General features: G+C 39.0%; 1 protein-coding gene and 1 non-coding gene across 6 annotated transcripts in view; one reads left to right on the forward strand and one right to left on the reverse strand.

The window, feature by feature from the left end:
• Window positions 1–3,938: 3,938 nt before the first annotated feature.
• The window catches only part of TTC26 (tetratricopeptide repeat domain 26), a 37,560-nt gene continuing 22,093 nt past the window's right edge, over window positions 3,939–19,405 (reverse strand). For 2 of the 5 annotated variants that reach the window (XM_032643835.1, XM_032643834.1), the window contains 8 exons: window positions 19,029–19,082; window positions 16,828–16,891; window positions 14,581–14,669; window positions 14,272–14,355; window positions 13,046–13,115; window positions 12,159–12,265; window positions 8,903–9,036; window positions 5,834–7,405 (listed from right to left, as the gene is read on the reverse strand). In XM_032643835.1, coding sequence (XP_032499726.1) covers window positions 7,294–7,405; window positions 8,903–9,036; window positions 12,159–12,265; window positions 13,046–13,115; window positions 14,272–14,355; window positions 14,581–14,669; window positions 16,828–16,891; window positions 19,029–19,082 — 714 coding nt within the window. In that variant the 3' untranslated portion in view covers window positions 5,834–7,293. Of the gene's footprint in view, window positions 4,399–4,902; window positions 7,406–8,902; window positions 9,037–12,158; window positions 12,266–13,045; window positions 13,116–14,271; window positions 14,356–14,580; window positions 14,670–16,827; window positions 16,892–19,028; window positions 19,083–19,405 lie in introns of those variants that run through there. The other 3 variants (XR_004351537.1, XM_032643831.1, XM_032643833.1) reach the window with 3 other exon arrangements.
• On the forward strand, window positions 8,223–8,294 carry TRNAE-UUC. The gene has a single exon. It is a non-coding gene; the product is annotated as a tRNA-Glu (tRNA).

Genomic DNA, 19,405 nt, shown 5'->3' on the forward strand with positions numbered 1-19,405 from the left:
GGCCATTTACTCAGAAGACAGCACACTGAGGAATACCCAGCTCTTCTGAGGACTGGGAGACGCAAGGTCCTAGTTGACATTGATACACAGGGACCCAGCATGTATTGGGTTGGCCAAAAAGTTCATTCGAGTTTTTCTGTAGCATCTTACCAATACCATGGCCTGCTTTTGGAGTGAGAGGACCAGGTATTAAGTGCAGTCCTGGCCCAAGTCCATCTCGCTGAGGGTCCCCTGATCGGCAGACCCGCCTGGTGGTCATTTCCCCTTCCTTTAACATACAATCAGGATCTACACACTTGATAGTTAAAGGAACCCCAACAATGAGTCCTCACCCCATGGTAATAGAGCCTTTAAGGCACAGTGGAGTATGAATTATTTTGTGTCAGATTAGCTGTCAAAGCTTCATGCTTGGGACTTCCCTGGTGGTCCAGTAGCTAAGACTCTGAGCTCCCAATGCAGAGGGCCCAGGTTTGATCCCGGGTCAGGGAACTAGATCCCACATACCACAACTAAAGATCCCGCAGGCCGCAACTAAAAGAGCCCGCTGGCCGCAGTAAAGATCCCACGTGCCGCAACTAAGACCCGGTGCAGCCAAATAAATAAATAAATATTAAAAAAACAGAAGCTTCATGCTTATCATGTAACGACACTGTAATAGTGCTAAAAGAACACAATATGTCACATTACCAGACTAAGCAGTCACCACAGCAATTCCAACTCATAGGAAAGCAAACTTCAAAAACATCAGAAAATTTAAAATATTCCATCACAGCAGAATTTCTTCACAAAAATAAAAAATGAAAACAAGGCTGCAACCGAAGTAAGTTCCTGAGTGGTTCGTTTGTAAGCCAAGCAAGGAAAGCCATTTACCAATGGAGAGTTAATTGTGTTTGCTTGCAGCAGTCAATGAAAAATGTATCCAAAGAAAATAAATTAGCCTTTCGGCAAGAACAGTTGTTCGAAGAGTTGAGCATATTGGGAGCAACAGTCAGTTCAAAAACAAGGCAAATGATTCGAGTGGTTTCCCTGGGCTCTCCTCTGAAGTCTACTTTGGTTACTAACATAGCCACTCCAGCTTGCTTTTGATTAGTATTTCTATGGCATATCTTTTTACATCCCTTTACTTTTTTTTATAATGGTAAAGAAAAACCATTGCATAACATTTACCATCTTAATCATTTTTAAGTGTATATTTCAATAGTGTCTTCACGTTGTTTTGGAACAGATCTCCAGAACGTTTTCATTTTTATGTTTTATTTATTTTTTATTCTAGTTTTATTGAGATATAATTGATGTACAGCACTGTATAAGTTTAAGGTGTACAGCATAATGATCTGACTTCATCATGAATTGATTTCCACAAATTTAGTGAACATCCATCATCTCATATAGATACAAAATTAAAGAAATAAAAAAAAACCCTTTTCCTTGTGATGAGCACTCTTAGGATTTACTCTTTTAACAACTTTTATTTTATTTTATTTTTTTGCGGTACGCGAGCCTCTCACTGTTGTGGCCTCTCCCGTTGCAGAGCACAGACTCCGGACGCGCAGGCTCAGCGGCCATGGCTCACGGGCCCAGCCGCTCCGCGGCATGCGGGATCTTCCCGGACTGGGGCACGAACCCATGTCCCCTGCATCGGCAGGCTGACTCTCAACCACTGCGCCACCAGGGAAGCCCGGTCATAATTTTTAGTTCAAAACATACATTCATCATTGTTCCTCTTTTATTTAACTATTTATAATTTATTTTTAAAAGCATGTTTATTTTAAATTTTAATTAATTAATTTATTTTTGGCTGCGTTGGGTCTTCGTTGCTGCACGCGGGCTTTCTCTAGTTGCAGCAAGCGGGGCTACTCTTCGTTGTGGTGCACGGGCTTCTCATTGCGGTGGCTTCTCTTGTTGCAGAGCACAGGCTCTAGGTGCGCGGGCTTCATTAGTTGTGGCTCGTGGGCTCAGTAGTCGTCGCTCGCGGGCCCTAGAGCGCAGGCTCAGTAGTTGTGGCGCACGGGCTTAGTTGCTCTGCGGCATGTGGGATCTTCCCGGACCAGGGCTCGAACCCGTGTCCCCTGCACTGGCAGGCAGATTCTTAACCTTTGTACCACCAGGGAAGGCCCAGCATGTTTATTTATAGTTTATCTTTATTAAGGCATAAATTCCTGTGGCTCACCACCAACATGAAAACAGAACCTTGATGATGGTGTGCCTCTCTGTGTGGCCTCCTGGGCCCCAGCCTGCCTCTTCCATTCCTGGTCACCACAATCTTGACTTCCCTGTTCTGTTTCTCTTTTGATTACATATTTATATTTGAGTTGTCTTTACCTTATAAAAAGTTATTGCTGTAAGCACTATATTGTTAAACTTCATTCGCGTTGTAAGAGGCTGTAGTTCATTTATTTTGTATAACATTCCATGTGACTTTACCACAGTCTATCCACTCTCCTGTCAATGGGTATTTGGGCTGTTTCCAGGTTTTCCCTGGGCACAGTGCTGTGAGGATCATTCTTGTACGTATCTCCTGGTGTACATGGACAAGAGACCATATCTCATGGTATACATGGACACGAGTATCTCTTGAACATATACTGAAGAGTGGAATTGCTGGGTCATGGCATGAAACTACAAGTTTACGAAAAAGGCCATACTGTTTCTCAAAGAACAAATGAAAGTAGATAAATAGGAACAATGAAAATTAAACATCTGTAAATATTACTCAAGGCTTCATTTGTTATCTTCATCTGACATAATTGTTGACTTATTCTCTATATAGTTAAATTCTATACTCCAAGTTTCATTTAAGATTCACTTGCCCCATGTAGCCTTTTCTATGTGACCTATTCTACAATGTTTTTCCCTGTTGAATTTTCTCAGTAAATGTATAAGCTATACTATCCCATAATTTCTTTGCTTTTACAGTACCTTGCAATTAGTCTCTAGGTCACTGTTACATACATTTTCATCCTAACATGAGCTGTAATTTTAAAAACTTGAATAACATGTCTCAGCTTCATCATATTAGTAGCCACTCCTCAGTTAAAAGCTGGCAAAGGAGAGTATAATTTTATGTATACAGAGGAAATTAAAAATAGAAGGACATGTATAATTATTTAACTGTACATAGTAGGAAAGACCTGTACATACTTAGAGATGCAATAAGATTCCCTTGAAATTTTTATTAAGCATTTGGTTATGTCTAAGTTATGGTGCAGAAACCTAATTCAGAACCCTGCCAACAATCAGAGATCCCTGAAAATCCAGTGTTTTTTTTTCCCCGTAAGGGAGTTCATTTACACAGATGGACTGAATTTTCCATCTGGTTGTGTTTCCCCCTTTGCTTTGGTTGGTGGGAAGCTTGAAAGTGAATTTCTGGCCCATCTTTGGTAATTCTGGTATGTACTTTTGTGTATGGACTTTACTCTTCCTTCTATCTGTTAAGTTTTCTTGTACATATACTTGGTAACTCACCTCAAATTGTTTCTGGAACACAGTGAAATATAAGTAACTGACCAAATAAATACATGAATACATGAATCAATATACAAAAAATGGTGACTTGAATTAGATCAAATGCACCCATAGTTTATGGTATGGATGCTCACGTCTGCGCTTCCCACCGTCCTCTTCCCTGATGTTCACCTAGCAGGGTACTTCTTCCTGTATCTGAGGTTTGTAAACTGTGTTGCCTTGAGGGGCAGCCTGAGTGGTAGACATGCTGCATCTGCTTCCCTTTGCCCTGACCACCAGGACAGTCCCTATTGTACTTGGCATCTAGACTTTATTTAAAGAGAGGGTTTTGATGCAAAAGAGTGCAAACTTGTCTATATACTATACATTCAATACGCACACATCAGCTGATTGTATTCACCTATTGTTTTATTGTGTGCGTCTCATATCTTCACATATTCCTACAGTCCAGAGTTGAGGTATGTTATGGGCAATCATCAGGTCTCTAGCTCTGCTTCTCTGAGAGCATCTCTGAATAGAAGACTGTTTGAACATTATCATAAAATACATTTAAACCTGAGAAGTATTTTATAGAATGAAGAAGAGAGATGACTATTTACCTAAGTCATATTGAGGAAGTCATAAATACAGGAACTAGTAAATCACTAATTCATTTTGCCATTAGAAAGTAAATATAACTGTTGTGATTTAATGCCCACTTGCTTGCAACTTTTTAAGTGTATCAAGCCACAAAGGAGGAAACCAGTCCTTTGGCTTCTGTGTACTTGGATATATGTTGCATGTGCTACACACATGGCAGAAGCCTGGACATCTTGCTAGCCGTTGAGTTCCAGGATCCATTCTGGTTGCTTCTCCAAAATGAGGTAGGGGGTGTCCCGTATGTATGGATACAAACATTCCCATTGCCTTATTTTATCTCTCAATAGCTTCTTCCTATTGAGAAAACAGTCACACGTTACTGTGTTTAGTTGTGTATACTTCTGTTAGACTGGGTTATCTACCAGAACTGCGCGTTATTTCTCTTTGCATCCCTAGCACATAGGATATGCTTGGCACACCATAAAACAACAATTAGATGGGAACCAGAATACATGAGGTCAGGTCTCACAAGTCCCCTGCTCTACCAGTTACTGTGTGTTTAATTATTCAGTCAACAAGTATTTGGGAGCTTTCTACATATGAGGCGTTATACCATGCACTGGTCAAACAACTTCTGGAATGGGCTGTAACACAGTCAAGAGCCAAACCTAATAGGATTGAGCAGGAATCACAGGCCTTAGCGGACAAGTCTTCTCAGGGGATATCTACTTTCCCCTCAAAAAGAATAACTTGTGAAGCCCAAAACTTTGTGCTACCCCTTTACTCTGGGGTCAGGAAAGAAAGGAGAGAAGGCACATGACACACCCAGGGCCCGCACTCACACTCAACGAAATACTATAAATAACCAAATAGTAAGCTTTAATTTGGATATGTTATAGTGGAATATGATAATTCTTTTGAAGTACAAAAATAATTTAAAAACTTTTTTCCATTTGCAAGTAATATCTGCTACAGATTATGAAGAGTACACTGATGCTATGAAGTGTACACATTACACTACATCCTAAGCCTGGACCTCCCCCTCTCCATGCAACACTACTTTGCGATCTTGAGGCCCACCAAGATGTTTCAGAAGTAGCTATCCTTAGTAACACAATTGGATAGTATCTCTCTTACACTAGTCTTTATGGGTTTTTTTTTTGTCTCAATTCTACCGATTAAAAACTTTTTAAAAAGTTAATCTAAAATTCTGGGAATTGCTCTTTTTGAAATATCTTTTTTTTTTTTTTCCAAAAGACAGGAAAATGGCAGGGAGAAGCTAGAGTGTTAAGCTCAACAAGAACTCATTTAAAAGTAAATCACCATCAGTGGAAAAGTTTTCCAAGTATAGGAAATTTGAAAATAGTAGCAATTAACTGGAAGACAAATTTCATTGCAAAGAACCACTGAAAAGTTTCATGTGTCTTTTTCTAATATTATGTTTCCTAATATTTTAAGTGAGGTAAGGATCACAAGGATTCTAAAGATTATAGCAGGCTCTGTCCAGATCTGACCCACCTTGTAACTTAGATACTGAGAACCAATTCTTGAAAAAACAGAAACAACATAATAAGGAACAGAAGTTTTGGCATATGAAAAATGATATAACTTTGTTTTATAAAATTCAGTTTTTCAGGTCAGTTTATTTATTTATTTTTTGCGGTACGTGGGCCTCTCACTGTTGCGGCCTCTCCCGTTGCGGAGCACAGGCTCCGGATGCGCAGGCTCAGCCGCCATGGCTCCGCGGCATGTGGGATCTTCCCGGACCGGGGCACGAACCCGTGTCCTCTGCATCGGCAGGTGGACTCTCAACCACTGCACCACCAGGGAAGCCCCAGGTCAGTTTATTTTGATTTGTGCTCTGAACTGATTAGATCTGGGTCTAAATAAAAGACTGGAAAACTGGTCATCTTCCTGAGCAGAGCTGGAAGAACCCCTTGCAACTGTCCAGAAGGCAAAGGCTCTCTGCCATCACAGACCTTCTTTCCTTAGCTGCTCCGACTCCTGCCATGTTCCCATCTCCATTCTATATACGAATTCTTCATCCACAGTGGATGCTGGGGGTATAGGTGGAAAAACTGACACTATTCTTCTTTAGTGCTTCAAGGAATTATGACTTTCAGTTCCTATGCTGGATAGGGATGGCTCTGCACTTTCTATACCTGTAATACTGGTACCTTAAACTAACAGAAAAAAATTATGTAATATAGAAACAAAGGTAATCTGGTACATAAAACATGTAGGTCTATCTTCTGAAAATAGGTCGTGAGCCTAAAAATGCTCAGTTGTGTAATGGGTTTATATTGTGAGAGCTCGGAAACATTGGGCTAGGATACGACTTAGGACAGAGTCCAGCCATTAGGAAATCCCTCAAAGGGCTCTACATGATCCATATTCTATTAACATTACATTAAGAAATAAAATAATCTTTGTAGCCCTACTTTCAAAAATTGATGTTTATTCAGCAGGATATATGAAGAAAAACCTAGCCTGTAATGTTACCTAAATTACAGTGGGGAAGTGCCTGATGAGATTTTTATAATGTTTCCTGAATATCTTCAAATGTACCACACAGATTTTTTTCATAGTACTTACCTTTAAAAAAACTGCAATATTCAGGTTACTCCACTGCAACTGTGTTATTATCATCAAGAATTCAACTACTGAAAGAGTAATCCCATAAGCCTATTGTCTATTAATGACTGGACAGTCTGATAAAGGATCTTACTGCCATTCTTAGAATCATGTAGCTATTTATAACCTCTGCTCTCCCAAGATTCAGAGCTGCACTATTAAACTTTTTATGGAATTTCCCAGTAAAACAGGATAATGTACATAGATGGCTAAAATTAAGATGACAGAATGATTGTGACCTTTGAGCATTAAAGGCATTTGTTACTGCAGCTTGGAGAAAATGCCATGGAATGCTAATATGTAAAAAAAGTTATGCCATTCTCCTTAAAGTCAGTAAATCACATAAGAGGACTCTGAGTATTTTTAGAAGAAAGGCACCGGACAAGTCCAAAGTCTTATTGCTCGTCGGATCATACAGGAGCTACAGCACAAATTATGGCTCTTAGTTCAGCCAGGAGGCTCGGTCTAAGCAAGCCAGTCACTGATCTTGAGGCTCGAAGAGCAAGGAAGGAAGTGTCAACAAAACAGAGCCCCGCATCTTACATAAACTTGAGGAGAATGATTTCCAATTTTATGTCAATGTGGTGACTGGTTCCTTAGGACTCCGGAGCTATTTTAGACAGGCACTCTGTTTTCTTTGGCCCATTTCTTCATGATCCGGATGATGTACTCTACTTGGGTGTTACCCGTGCTTCTCAGTAAATGGAGCACTTCTCGAAGGGTCTCTCTGAGGAAAAGATTTGAAAGGACAAATTGTTTCAGTAAAGAATGCAAATTAACAAGTAAAATAAACTTGTGACTCTTCTTCATATCCTTCTGATATGTGTATACGGTGCATTCAAAAACCAGTTACAAACTTCCTAGCCTTCTATTCTTTTGATGCCATAGTAAAATGGAAACTGTGAAATCCTTCTCACCAATCCAAGTTTCCCTTGTTTACTTCTACTAGCTATATATATGCTATTTTTGTCTTAATATGGCATAAATATTTCCATTTCTATGCTTATTCTGCATGACAGAGTAGAAAGTTATATCAAGGAGCTGGGTTCAAAGAGTTGGGTTCAAATTCTAGCTCTGTGCTAACAAGTGACTTAACTTGTCTGAGCCCCAGATTTCTCCTTTGTTTAAGGCGGTAATCACCTGAAACTGGGTGTCATTGCCATATCTGTAAAATTTTACAAAGCCAGGCATAGATCATTTCTTCAAGAAAAATAATATATTAATAAATATGGAAGAGAGGAAAGTTAATGACCAAGATTTGGTAAACGTCAGTATCTATATTTTAAGTAACTTAAATTTAATTAAAATTTAAACTCATGCTGTAAGTAATGCAGACTAAAACTTCCCTATTACCTCATCAAATCTGTAGATGACTGTCGATTGACCCTCTTCCCTAAGAGTTCTCTCACGTTTTCTACATTTTCCCTCAAGTATCTTCTTTCAACTACCCAAATTCTTTTCAACTTTTATTTAGGAGTGGAAGTAGATACAAGGCAGGAAGTAATTTTTGATAGATTATTTACTTATAAAATAGTCATGGGAATTCCCTGATGGTCCAGTGGTTAGGACTCAGCACTTTCACTGCTGGGGCCCAGGTTCAATCCCTGGTCGGGGGAACTAAGATGCCACAAGCTGCGTGGAGCGACCAAAAAAAAAAAAAGAGTCGCATCTTCTATTTATACATCAGTAACAAATACATTCCATAAAGTTATTTTCAGAAAACTGAATTTAGTTTTAAGTAGTTTAACTTTAACAAATGGAGCTATATGCCACTTAATTTTATGTAGACTTAATGTCTCAGTATTTCCTGGAATATGAGAAGGCAAAAGAAAAAAAAAGTTATTAACCACACTCACTCCATTTCTAATTCTTTGAGGACTAAACTAAGAGACACAAGAAAAAAGCCAAAAGGCAAAGAAAAGAGAAGAAGAGATTGAAAAAGGCATTGCATGAAAATGACAATTCATTTGGAGCCAAATATATATCTTGCTCTTATACTTGAGAGCTGTAGTATACTCAATGTCCCCATTATACATAGTTTAGAATGATCTGATTCTATAAAATAAAAATTCTGGAGGAAAAAGGTCAGATAGAAATATAAAACTTAACCTTTTATTCATCAAAATAATTTTTAGTTTTCAGAAGACATGATCCAAGAAAGCAATTCTCATCCCCCAGGAACCAGCAAATGCATAGAGGTAGTGTCTATTGTCTGTCTACTTACTTGGGTTCTCTCCCAGCCAAGATCATCTGGAATATGCCTACACAGGCGCCCCTCTTGCCTTCCCAATATTCAGGGTTGGGATCCAGCCTCTCTAAGACATCAAATGCTTTGGCTGAATAGTAAAACTGGCCCATCTGAATAAAAGAAAGTACTGTGGTAATACTTGTAGTCAAAAGATCACACAGAATGAAACTAAATGTAAAGATACCATGAAACATAATTTCATAAAACAAGTGCATGGGTAATGACACCATTTGCAATTAGCAAATTAGATAATTTTCAATTCCTTATTAAAACAAGAAGGAAAATCACAGTTTGTGTACATGAGTTCAATTTAAACCTCCTTCCCTTCATTAAGTTTTCAACAATATAACATTTCTTCTACATATAGTCAAGTTACACTGTTATCAACATATTTGTCATTTCTTCTAATCATATTCTAATCTTGAGGATAAACTCTGATGACTGGGATTTGAACTGGTTATTTTTCAAGTTTCCTCCATACATTCTGTAGATGACTACTATCATTCATTTTACGCTAATATGATCCTATTCAACCCAAGAGGATGGTCTTTCCCTTACCTTGTCCCTAAAGTCTCAGAATGCCCAGATGTACACTGACTCCTACTCTAAACAGCAAGTCTTTTAAACATTTAATTCATTTTGACAAACTTCTTTCCCAAATATACTACACATTTCCTTGGCCTTGTAGAGTATGCTATCATTAAATTTTGCTTAGATGAGGTTTCCTGATTGGCAATCATAAATGTAGAGTGTTCACTGAAGTCTTCAAATTGCTTGGCAATCCTCCTTACTCAGTGTGGTTTCGTTACCTTCCTTTCCTGTGAACTGTTGTTTTACACCTTTGCCAATTTCCTTAAGATCTCTACTGCATCTTAGCTTAGCTTTTTTCTATACTTCATAGGGAAGACACAACTCTCCTTCCTTCAGTTCAAATTATACTTGTACCATCATTACTCCTTCCCTCTTTTCTGCGTATCTCTCAGAAAGAAGTGTTCTTATTCCTTTTCAAGGTTAATCCTCCTTCCTATGTTCTCCTAAAAAATTTTTTTTTTGGTAAAGAAACACACCAAATGGTGTGGGAAACATACATGTACAGTTTAATGACTATAATGTCAATATAAGTGTAACTACCACCCAGGTCAAGAAATGAAACATTGACAGCAAAACAGAAGCTCTGTGTGTCACGTCCACACTACAACCCTCTCTTTCCCTATTTTCAGTAACTAGTAGTCTGACTTTTATGGTCATCAGTTCTTTGACCTTCTTTATAGTTTTATCAGCTATGTAAACATCTTTAGACAATATAATTGAGTGTTGCCTCTTAGTATGTTAGCTATATGAAATAAAGCTGTAAATATTCTTTTGTGTCTTGTATATGTTTTTACAATTCATCTATATTGCTGGATAGAGCTCTAGTTGGTTCATTTTTTAAAGCCTTTTTATTTTAAAATAATTATAAATTTACAGGAAGTCAGAAAGATAGTACAGAGTGGTCCCATGTCCCTTTCAACCAATTTCCCCCATTATAGCTTATACAACTATAGTACAATATCACAATATCAAACCCAGAAAACTGACATCACTACAATGTGTATGTACAGTTCTGTCATTTAATCAAATGTGTAGGTTCATGTAACCACCACCCCTATCAAGATACAGATCTATTTCATCACCACAAAGCTGTACTCTCCTCCCAGCTGACCACCCCTAACCTCTGGCAATCACCAATTTTTTCTACATCTCTATAATTCTGTCATTTCAAGAATGTTATATATATGAAATCATACATCAGTTTTTTAAGATTGTGGTCTACGTTATTCTCATTGAATCTGCTTCCTAATCCAATCCTCTTCTGTACCTAGCAATGTTTTCTCAGGCCTCTTACAATTCTATCTAGTTGCAGATTTGACATTTTCCTTCCTTGGCATTTGATAAAATAGGAACAAGAAAAAGAGTAATAAAAAACACTTTTTTTTTCCTCTCTCCTGGTTCTTTTCTTTTCCTTCTGTTCATCTTCATCCTCTGTCTCTTTCACTGACTCTTCTTTCTATTTCTATCCCTTAAATAGTGGTGTTCCATGTGGTTCCTCACCCCATTCACTGGTTAATCTCATTCTCTCCCATACTCCACTGCTACTGCTGCTGCTACTACCACCACGACCATTAACTACTGTTAACTTCTAAAGCTACATCTCTAGTCCGAGCCTCTCACATGAATACCTGAGCTCCAGGCTCAGCCTGATAATCTCACACATGTAATATCTCTACCTGGGAGCCCCAAACACAGATTTAATACATCTAAAATTGAACTAAATTCCTGTCTTTTATGTTTTATTTTCCTCTGCCTTCCCTAACTCACTTAATATCATTGCCATCCACCAAGTTCTATTAAACATTTTCAAGTTTCCTATGTTTTAAATCCTTTTCCACTGATGATGATTCACTTTCTAATGTAATGATTCACTTTGCAATGAGCTATTATTGATTAATTTGATACTAGACTCTCTTTACCTGACGTTTTCCTGTCTTTTGGACAGGAAGAAATATTCCCAAAATAGGAGTTTCCAGAATTTGAGACTAACTTTTTAAAAAGCTTTTAATGTATAGGATAAGGCCCCAAACTCCTCCCTCTTCCCTGGCTTTCCAACTCCCTACACACACACACACACACACACACACAGTTAGTCCTTTATTAAATCTGACTGCTTTTTTATTCTCTTTTTCTGGTTCCTTTGTCTTTCCTGTCCACTATTTGCACCATGGTTTCCCCAAAGGTTTGGTTTGCAACTCTCTTACTCTTCTTACTTTACTCCCTTATCGGTAATCTCACTTTTTTCAGGGCTTCAATTACTACTGAAGTGGTGATGTCAGAGGACATCATTCTTGAGCTTCAGAACAAAACTTCCAATTACCAGATGAATATCTCTATCTGCATGGTACCTAAAGATTCATAGCCTTTAGAAATCTAAAACCTCCTCTCTAAACCACTATCTCATACACATTATTTCATATTTCATTTATATGTATACATGTTTTATGTACATATAAAACCCTGAAATGCTGCCTATCTCTGAGTTCAGTTCATTCATAAAAGGGATGACATTTCCGATATCACGATGCGAATCCTCTCACCTATAGCCATTTAATCTCTAGGACACTTTCCCCTAATATTTAGTCAATGAAGCAATGTGATACTGATCTTCACTTTCCCCTTAGGTCTCACTCAGACGCACCTTGTAGCAGTCATTAGCAATGAGCTGTAAGAGGCTAAAGGACTCGCCAGAGGTTTCCATCTTGAGATAAAGTTCCCAGGCTAGTCTTGGTTTCTTATTCATAATGTCTACAAAGAGAAACAAAGATTTATGCTTTTTAAATGTACAAGAAATACACTTCTGCATCTTGCTAGTCTATGGATTTGGTTCTACGTTACAAATATACAAAGTAATGGTAAGCAGCCCTTACGTGGGAAAGCGTACACTGTCGGCATTAAGCTGGTTTCCCCATCAGAACTCTACCATACTTAAAATATTTGAGTCAGGCTTTACATAGTTATATCTTTTTAGATTGGGTTAACTTCCGGTAGCTCCTACTTGCTCATCTGCTGAAAAGTCATCTATCATTCATTCAATCCCACTCATACAGTTCCAGCCGCACTTAGAAATCTAATTGCTAAAATTTTCCCATGACTTCAAAAACTCAGTGAACATTTTAAAACCAAGTGAAAAAAAAAGGAGCAAGAGACAGACAGACAGACAGAGACGATAGGCTATATAGTACACACAAATTATGTTTTTGACATTTTGTCACTTTTTAGGCCTGCACCAAAGTGAAAAGGTAAAATTAGCATAACAATATCATTTAACAAAAAACAATGTAAACTCAGACTCTGGAAGCTTTAATAGGCTAAAGGAAGAACTTGGCATCTTTTAGGACTGTTTATGCTACGTCAATGTCATATGGTAGAACTAATCACAGGGTAAACATATATAACACATGTACGTGGCCATCCTTACTGAGTAGCATTAACAACACTCAATCTCAGAGTTTACTCATTCTACAAAACAAAATTAGAAAACACTCAATAAAAGCATTCCTCTATAACATTTAAAAGAAGACTCACAGCACCGAGCTAACCAACTGAGGTAAATGTAGTCATTTTTCATCTTCTCACTTTGGATTAAAAGGAAAATCTGTAAGAGGAGGAAAAAGGGAATAAACATGAAGATGCTTTTACAATAAAAATATCCATAGCAGCTTGCCTTAGGTTAATGAGCATTATAAATGACCAAATTCTATACAGGCCACTGAGAAAAGTAAAGGACAATTTGTGCTGATTTTAAAACATTTCTCTCAGTTATTGATATCACAAGGTAACATGAGGTTGGTGAGGATATAGAAGATTTGAACAGAATAATTAACAGCTGCACATGCTACTAGGCAATAAAGCAGGTCTCAACAGATTTTACAGGACTGGTGTTACACAGACCACACTCTATGACCACAGTACCATTCAGTTAGGAATCAAAATAAAGTAACCCGGGAAGGATAACATACACACTTGAAAATCATGAAACATGTTTTAGAATAACTCATGGTCAAAGATAATAAAAAGATCATTTCTAAACATAATGGAAATTAGAAAATACTTAGAATTTGAGTAATAATGAGTTGAGTAATTTGTTGAATAACAAAATTGAATTAAATAATTCAACTGAATTATTTTGAATCATTCAGATAACCTATGGAGTTAGAAGTCAAGATAGCGGTTAGCCTTGTGGGAAAGAGATTGACTCAAAAAGGAGATGGGTGCATTCCCAGGGTTATGATAATATTCTATTTCATGATCTGGTACTGACTATTTGGGTATATTCACTTTAAAAATTCATCAAGCTGTGTACTTTGATTTGTATACTTTTCTCCATGTATGTTATTTTTTTTTTTTTTTTTTTTTTTTTGCGGTACACGGGCCTCTCACTGTTGTGGCCTCTCCCGTTGCGGGGCACAGGCTCCGGCTCAGTGGCCATGGCTCACAGGCCCAGCCACTCCACGGCATGTGGGACCTTCCCGGACCGGGGCACAAACCCGTGTCCCCTGCATCGGCAGGCGGACTCTCAACCACTGCGCCACCAGGGAAGCCCTATGTTATGTTTTTATAAAATTTATCCAAAAAAGGAAAACATGAATGTGGTTATAAAATCTATATACCTATTTATATTGTACTTTTTAATACAACCTAAGAACAATAGAACTTTTAATAATCCTTTATCCTTAAACTTTTTATTTGAGAAAAAGATAACAATGTTTTTAGATAGAATTATTCAAACGCCTTCAAAAGCAGGTACCCACCTCTTCACCCTCGCTGGTATTGCCAGTTGCAGCTTTGGCTTGGGCATAATTAAAGTTAAAGATGTCATCATTATAGAAGTAACTCTGAAAAACATCCCAAGAACAGGTCACACTGAGCATTAACATATAAAATATGAAAACATCAGTCATACCAGGTAAACACAAAAATAATCTTAAGGAATTAGCTGATGCCACTACTACCACCACAGTAAAAGGGTGGTAGTAAAAGATAATCTAAAAGTATCTTACCTGTGACATACTATATACAGTATTTTGTATACAAAGTCATCTAGAAAATTCTACACTGACCTTAAACGAGTTGAGGTAAATCAAGACATCATCAAATTGCTTAAGCAGGAAGAAACAGGAAGCCATGCACTGCCTCCCTGGTATTGTATCTGAAATGGAATGGGAAAAGAAACCAGGTGTATTCATGAAACTAAAAGTTCTCTTTAGGGACTTCCCTGGTGGCGCAGTAGTTAAGAATCCGCCTGCCAATGCAGGGGACACGGGTTCGAGCCCTGGTCCGGGAAGATCCCACATGCCGTGGAGCAACCCATGCGCCAAAACTACTGAGCCCGTGCTCTAGAGCTCATACTCCACAACGAGAGAAGCCACTGTAATGAGAAGCCCGCGCACCACAACAAAGAGCAGCCCCCGCTCGCTGCAACTAGAAAGCCTGTGTGCAGCAACAGAGACCCAACGCAGCCAAAAATTAATTAATTAAAAATAACAGTTTAACAATATTAAAAAAAAACAGTTCTCTGGGCTTCCCTGGTGGCGCAGTGGTTGACAGTCCGCCTGCCAATGCAGGGGACACGGGTTCGTGCCCCGGTCCGGGAAGATCCCACATGCCGCGGAGCGGCTGGGCCCGTGACCCATAGCCGCTGGGCCTGCGCGTCCGGAGCCTGTGCTCCGCAACGGGAGAGGCCACAGCAGTGAGAGGCCCATGTACCGCAAAAAAAGAAAAAGTTCTCTTTAGCTGAACTTTTGAGTTATTTTATAATTTAGAGACAGGAATGTATTCCAAGACATCTTTCTAGATTCTGAAATTACAGATTCTGTTCAGTGGACAAAACCTCAGCATAATGGAGGTCACAGTACTCAAGAATGACCGATAATCTCTGTTGCGGTTAACAGAGTCCCACATGAGCACATGTCCTACAGGCTAGAGTTTTCCCCAGATCTTTTCCAGGGCTTTGATTCTCTCACCCAACTCCAACACCTGCACACTCAACTAATGTGACTTAGTATCCATCATTACTCATCTAAGACAACCCAACACTTCTGGTCTCAAATGGAGAAATACTTTGCCATGGAACCATCTGATCCTGATCCTGACCAACTTTTTGTCCGATAACAGATGCGTATTTGAAGTGGCAGAGGATTAGGATAACGCCTGGCCCTCACCACTGCCACTCCCAATCCTCCTTCCTCTGCTCAAGATTTTTCCCCCAGAACACTTAGCACAGATATACTATATAATCTATTTTTTAAAAATATTTATTTATTTATTTGGCTGTGCGCGGTCTCAGTTGCAGCATGCAGGCTCTTTTAGTTGCGGCATGCGGGATCTAGTTCCCTGACCAGGGATCCAACCCGGGCCCCCTGCATTGGGAGCGTGGAGTCTTAACCACTGGATCACCAGGGAAGTGCCCTATAATCTACTTATTATGTTTATAGTCTGTTCTCTCTAGACTGTACACTGCACAAGCATAGGGGGATTGGTTTGTTTTGTTTACTACTGTATCCCCAACACCACAGTACACTTTTGTTGTACAAATGAATTGAAATGGGGAAAGAAAATATTATCCAACAAATAGTTTTGGTGAAACATTTGAAAGAAAATGAATATCCAGGGTTGATTAGAATATTTAACAATCAGTTCAGCATGAACACTGTTCATCAGAATAGATGCCAGCCATGGACAACTGGCACAGACAGCCATATTGGTTCACACTGGCTAACTATCAGCCCTTTTTAGATCCCTTTCTCAAATCTTACACTGAATCTTCAGTGATGAGATTGAGAGTTTAATAATAAAAATGAAGCCACAAAACTACTGGTGGGAAATATAGGTGAATATTATATAACTTCAGGGATAAAAAAGCATTTTCTAAGCTTGATACCCATGTAAGAAATCATTATAGAAAAGATAAATCAGATATGTTTTTATATGGGAAAAAAATACCATAGGCAAAGTTAAAAGCAAATGACCTACTGGAAAAATATCTACAGCATGACAAAAGTTTTATACATAAAGAGCTCTTGAGAAATCAATAAAAGTTAACATTTCAAATAAAAAACAGAATCAAATTTTTAAATCTCTTATGAACTAGAGAATATACTTATTCTCCTCTATTTATATATCCTCTCCTCCCATTTTAGCTGAGATGTTAAGAAGGGTTAATTCAATATTCTCTCCTGTGTCTGAGTTTCTACTTTATAATAGGAAGCCTAACAGATATATCCCTGGACAGAGAATCAAACTTCACCAGTCAGTATATGACCAACTCCAGTTATAAATCATGCTCACAAGTACGGATTCAGACATACCACATTCACTAGCTGATCCTCCCACCAACTGGAAGAACTGCTGGGCAATTTTCATATGATCCTTCTGAAAAACAAAGCAGAGCTGATACAGAAGAATAAGCTGAAAATACATTATTTGTATTATTTTGTGGTTTTAACATATTTGTCAGGATTTAACATACACTCTTGTTTTAAATCCTCCCCAATTCAATAGTACTAATTCTTATTAGCATAAGCAACTAGAAAATGATAATATGCAATTGAATTAAATTAGGGTCAGATAGAAAAGGAGAAAAAAATCCAATCTCCAAATTCTAACTTAAAAGTATCTTCATTGGGCGTCCCTGGTGGTGCAGTGGTTGAGAGTCCGTCTGCCGATGCAGGGGACACAGGTTCGTGCCCCGGTCTGCGAGGATCCCACATGCCACGGAGCGGCTGGCCCGTGAGCCATGGCCGCTAAGCCTGTGCGTCCGGAGCCTGTGCTCCGCAACGGGAGAGGCCACAACAGTGAGAGGCCCGTGTAACACAAAAAACAAACAACAACAAGTAGCTTCATTAAATGAACTCATTCATTCATTTAACAAATATTTATTGCTCTTTTATCATATATCAGACCTTGTGGTAGGGGCTATGGCTATAACAAGGAGTATTTATTAAATAAAATCATTAATTTATTCAATAGCTTTTTTTTTTTTTTTGCGGTACGCGGGTCTCTCACTGTTGTGGCCTCCCCCGTTGCGGAGCACAGGCTCCAGACGCGCAGGCTCAGCGGTCATGGCTCACGGGCCTAGCCGCTCCGCAGCATGTGGGATCTTCCTGGACCGGGGCACGAACCCGTGTCCCCTGCATCGGCAGGCGGACTCTCAACCACTGCACCACCAGGGAAGCCCTCAATAGCTATTTATTGCCTATCTACTACATAAGGCACTTTGGAGTGAGCTGGAGATAAAAAGATTTATTTATATTACACTTTGTTCCAAAAAGAACTTACTATGCCATATTCAGAGGAATAAAAGCTTTATTTTAGTCAGCATTTTGGTACTTATAAAAAGCTTTTCCAGAGAAGCAATTATTCCCATTTTACAAATGTCAAAATTAAAGCTCAGAGGTATGCAAGGTTAAAAAAAAGTCAGTGGGCTTCCCTGGTGGCGCAGTGGTTGAGAGTCCGCCTGCCGATGCAGGGGACGCGGGTTCGTGCCCCGGTCTGGGAAGATCCCACGTGCCGCGGAGCGGCTGGGCCCGCGAGCCATGGCCGCTGGGCCTGCGCGTCCGGAGCCTGTCCTCCGCAACGGGAGGGGCCACGACAGTGAGAGGCCCGCGTAACGCATAAAAAAAAAAAAAAAAAAAAAAAAAAAAAAAAAAAGTCAGTGAAGGGACTTCCCTGGTAGTGCAGTGGTTAAGAATCCATCTGCCAATGCAGGGAACATGGGTTCGATCCGTGGTCTGGGAAGGGATCCGCAAAACAGCTGAGCCCCTGCGCCACAACTACTGAGCCTGTGCTCTAGAGCCTGCACACCGCAACTACTCAGCCTGTGAGCTGCAACTACTCAGCCTGCGAGCTGCAACTACTGAGCCCATGCACCACAACTACTGAAGCCCGCTCACCTAGAGCCTGCGCTCTGCAACAAGAGAAGCCACCGCAATGAGAAGCCCGCACACGCTACAAAGAGTAGTCCCCACTCGCTGCAACTAGAGAAAGCCCGCACACAGCAGCAAAGACCCAATGCAGCCAAACAAATAAAAATTTAAAAAGTCAGTAAAAATAAGAATGAATTTTTGCAATGATTTGCTCTTGTTATTATATATACACACTGTTTAACAATTGGGATTTTTTCTTTTTTTAACCAAAGCAGCAATTCTTAGGGTTGTAGCTTTCTTTTTTTTCTTTATTTTTTAATTTCATTTTATTTTGTTTTATTTTTTTGGCCACGCTGTGTGGCTTGCAGGACCTTAGTTCCCCAACCAGGGCTTGAACCCGGGTCTCTGGCAGTGAGAGCGCCAAGTCCTAACCACTGGACCACCAGGGAATTCCCCTTTTTTTGTCTTTAAATAACACAGAATTCTTTTCACAATGGAATCTGGACTGGGGGATATGGAGAAATAAAAGGAACTGCAAAAGAGCCTATTTGTAAGCTTATTGCTGTTGAAATTTGATGTTCATTTTGATCTTTTCCACACACATAACTTTGCAAGCTACAGATTACCAGTGATTTTATACTCACTGAACCCATTTCCTGGCCAAGGGCTGCATTGACCACTCCTTTGAGGATATACTCCTGGACACATGGAATATCATTAATTAATTTAAAAGGAATGTGGAACTATGAGATATCTTTCAAATAGATCATTTGCATCAATTTAATGCTTTATTTATATTATCAAAAGTTACCCAAAGTCACTTTTCTATGTTCTATCCCTGGTTTGAATGAAAGAATTAGCAGACTTTCATTTGTTTCCCAGGAAAGTATTCATATAACAGAATTCATCATATTTGTAAATTCTCAACCTTAAGCAGAAAAACTCAGTGGATACTCACAGAAGTTTTATTTTTATTTCAATTCAGTGGAAAAAATTAACAATAAAATGTTTATGTAATAAT

This window comes from Phocoena sinus, chromosome 9 (assembly GCF_008692025.1).
Source record: "Phocoena sinus isolate mPhoSin1 chromosome 9, mPhoSin1.pri, whole genome shotgun sequence".
NCBI lineage: Eukaryota > Metazoa > Chordata > Mammalia > Artiodactyla > Phocoenidae > Phocoena > Phocoena sinus.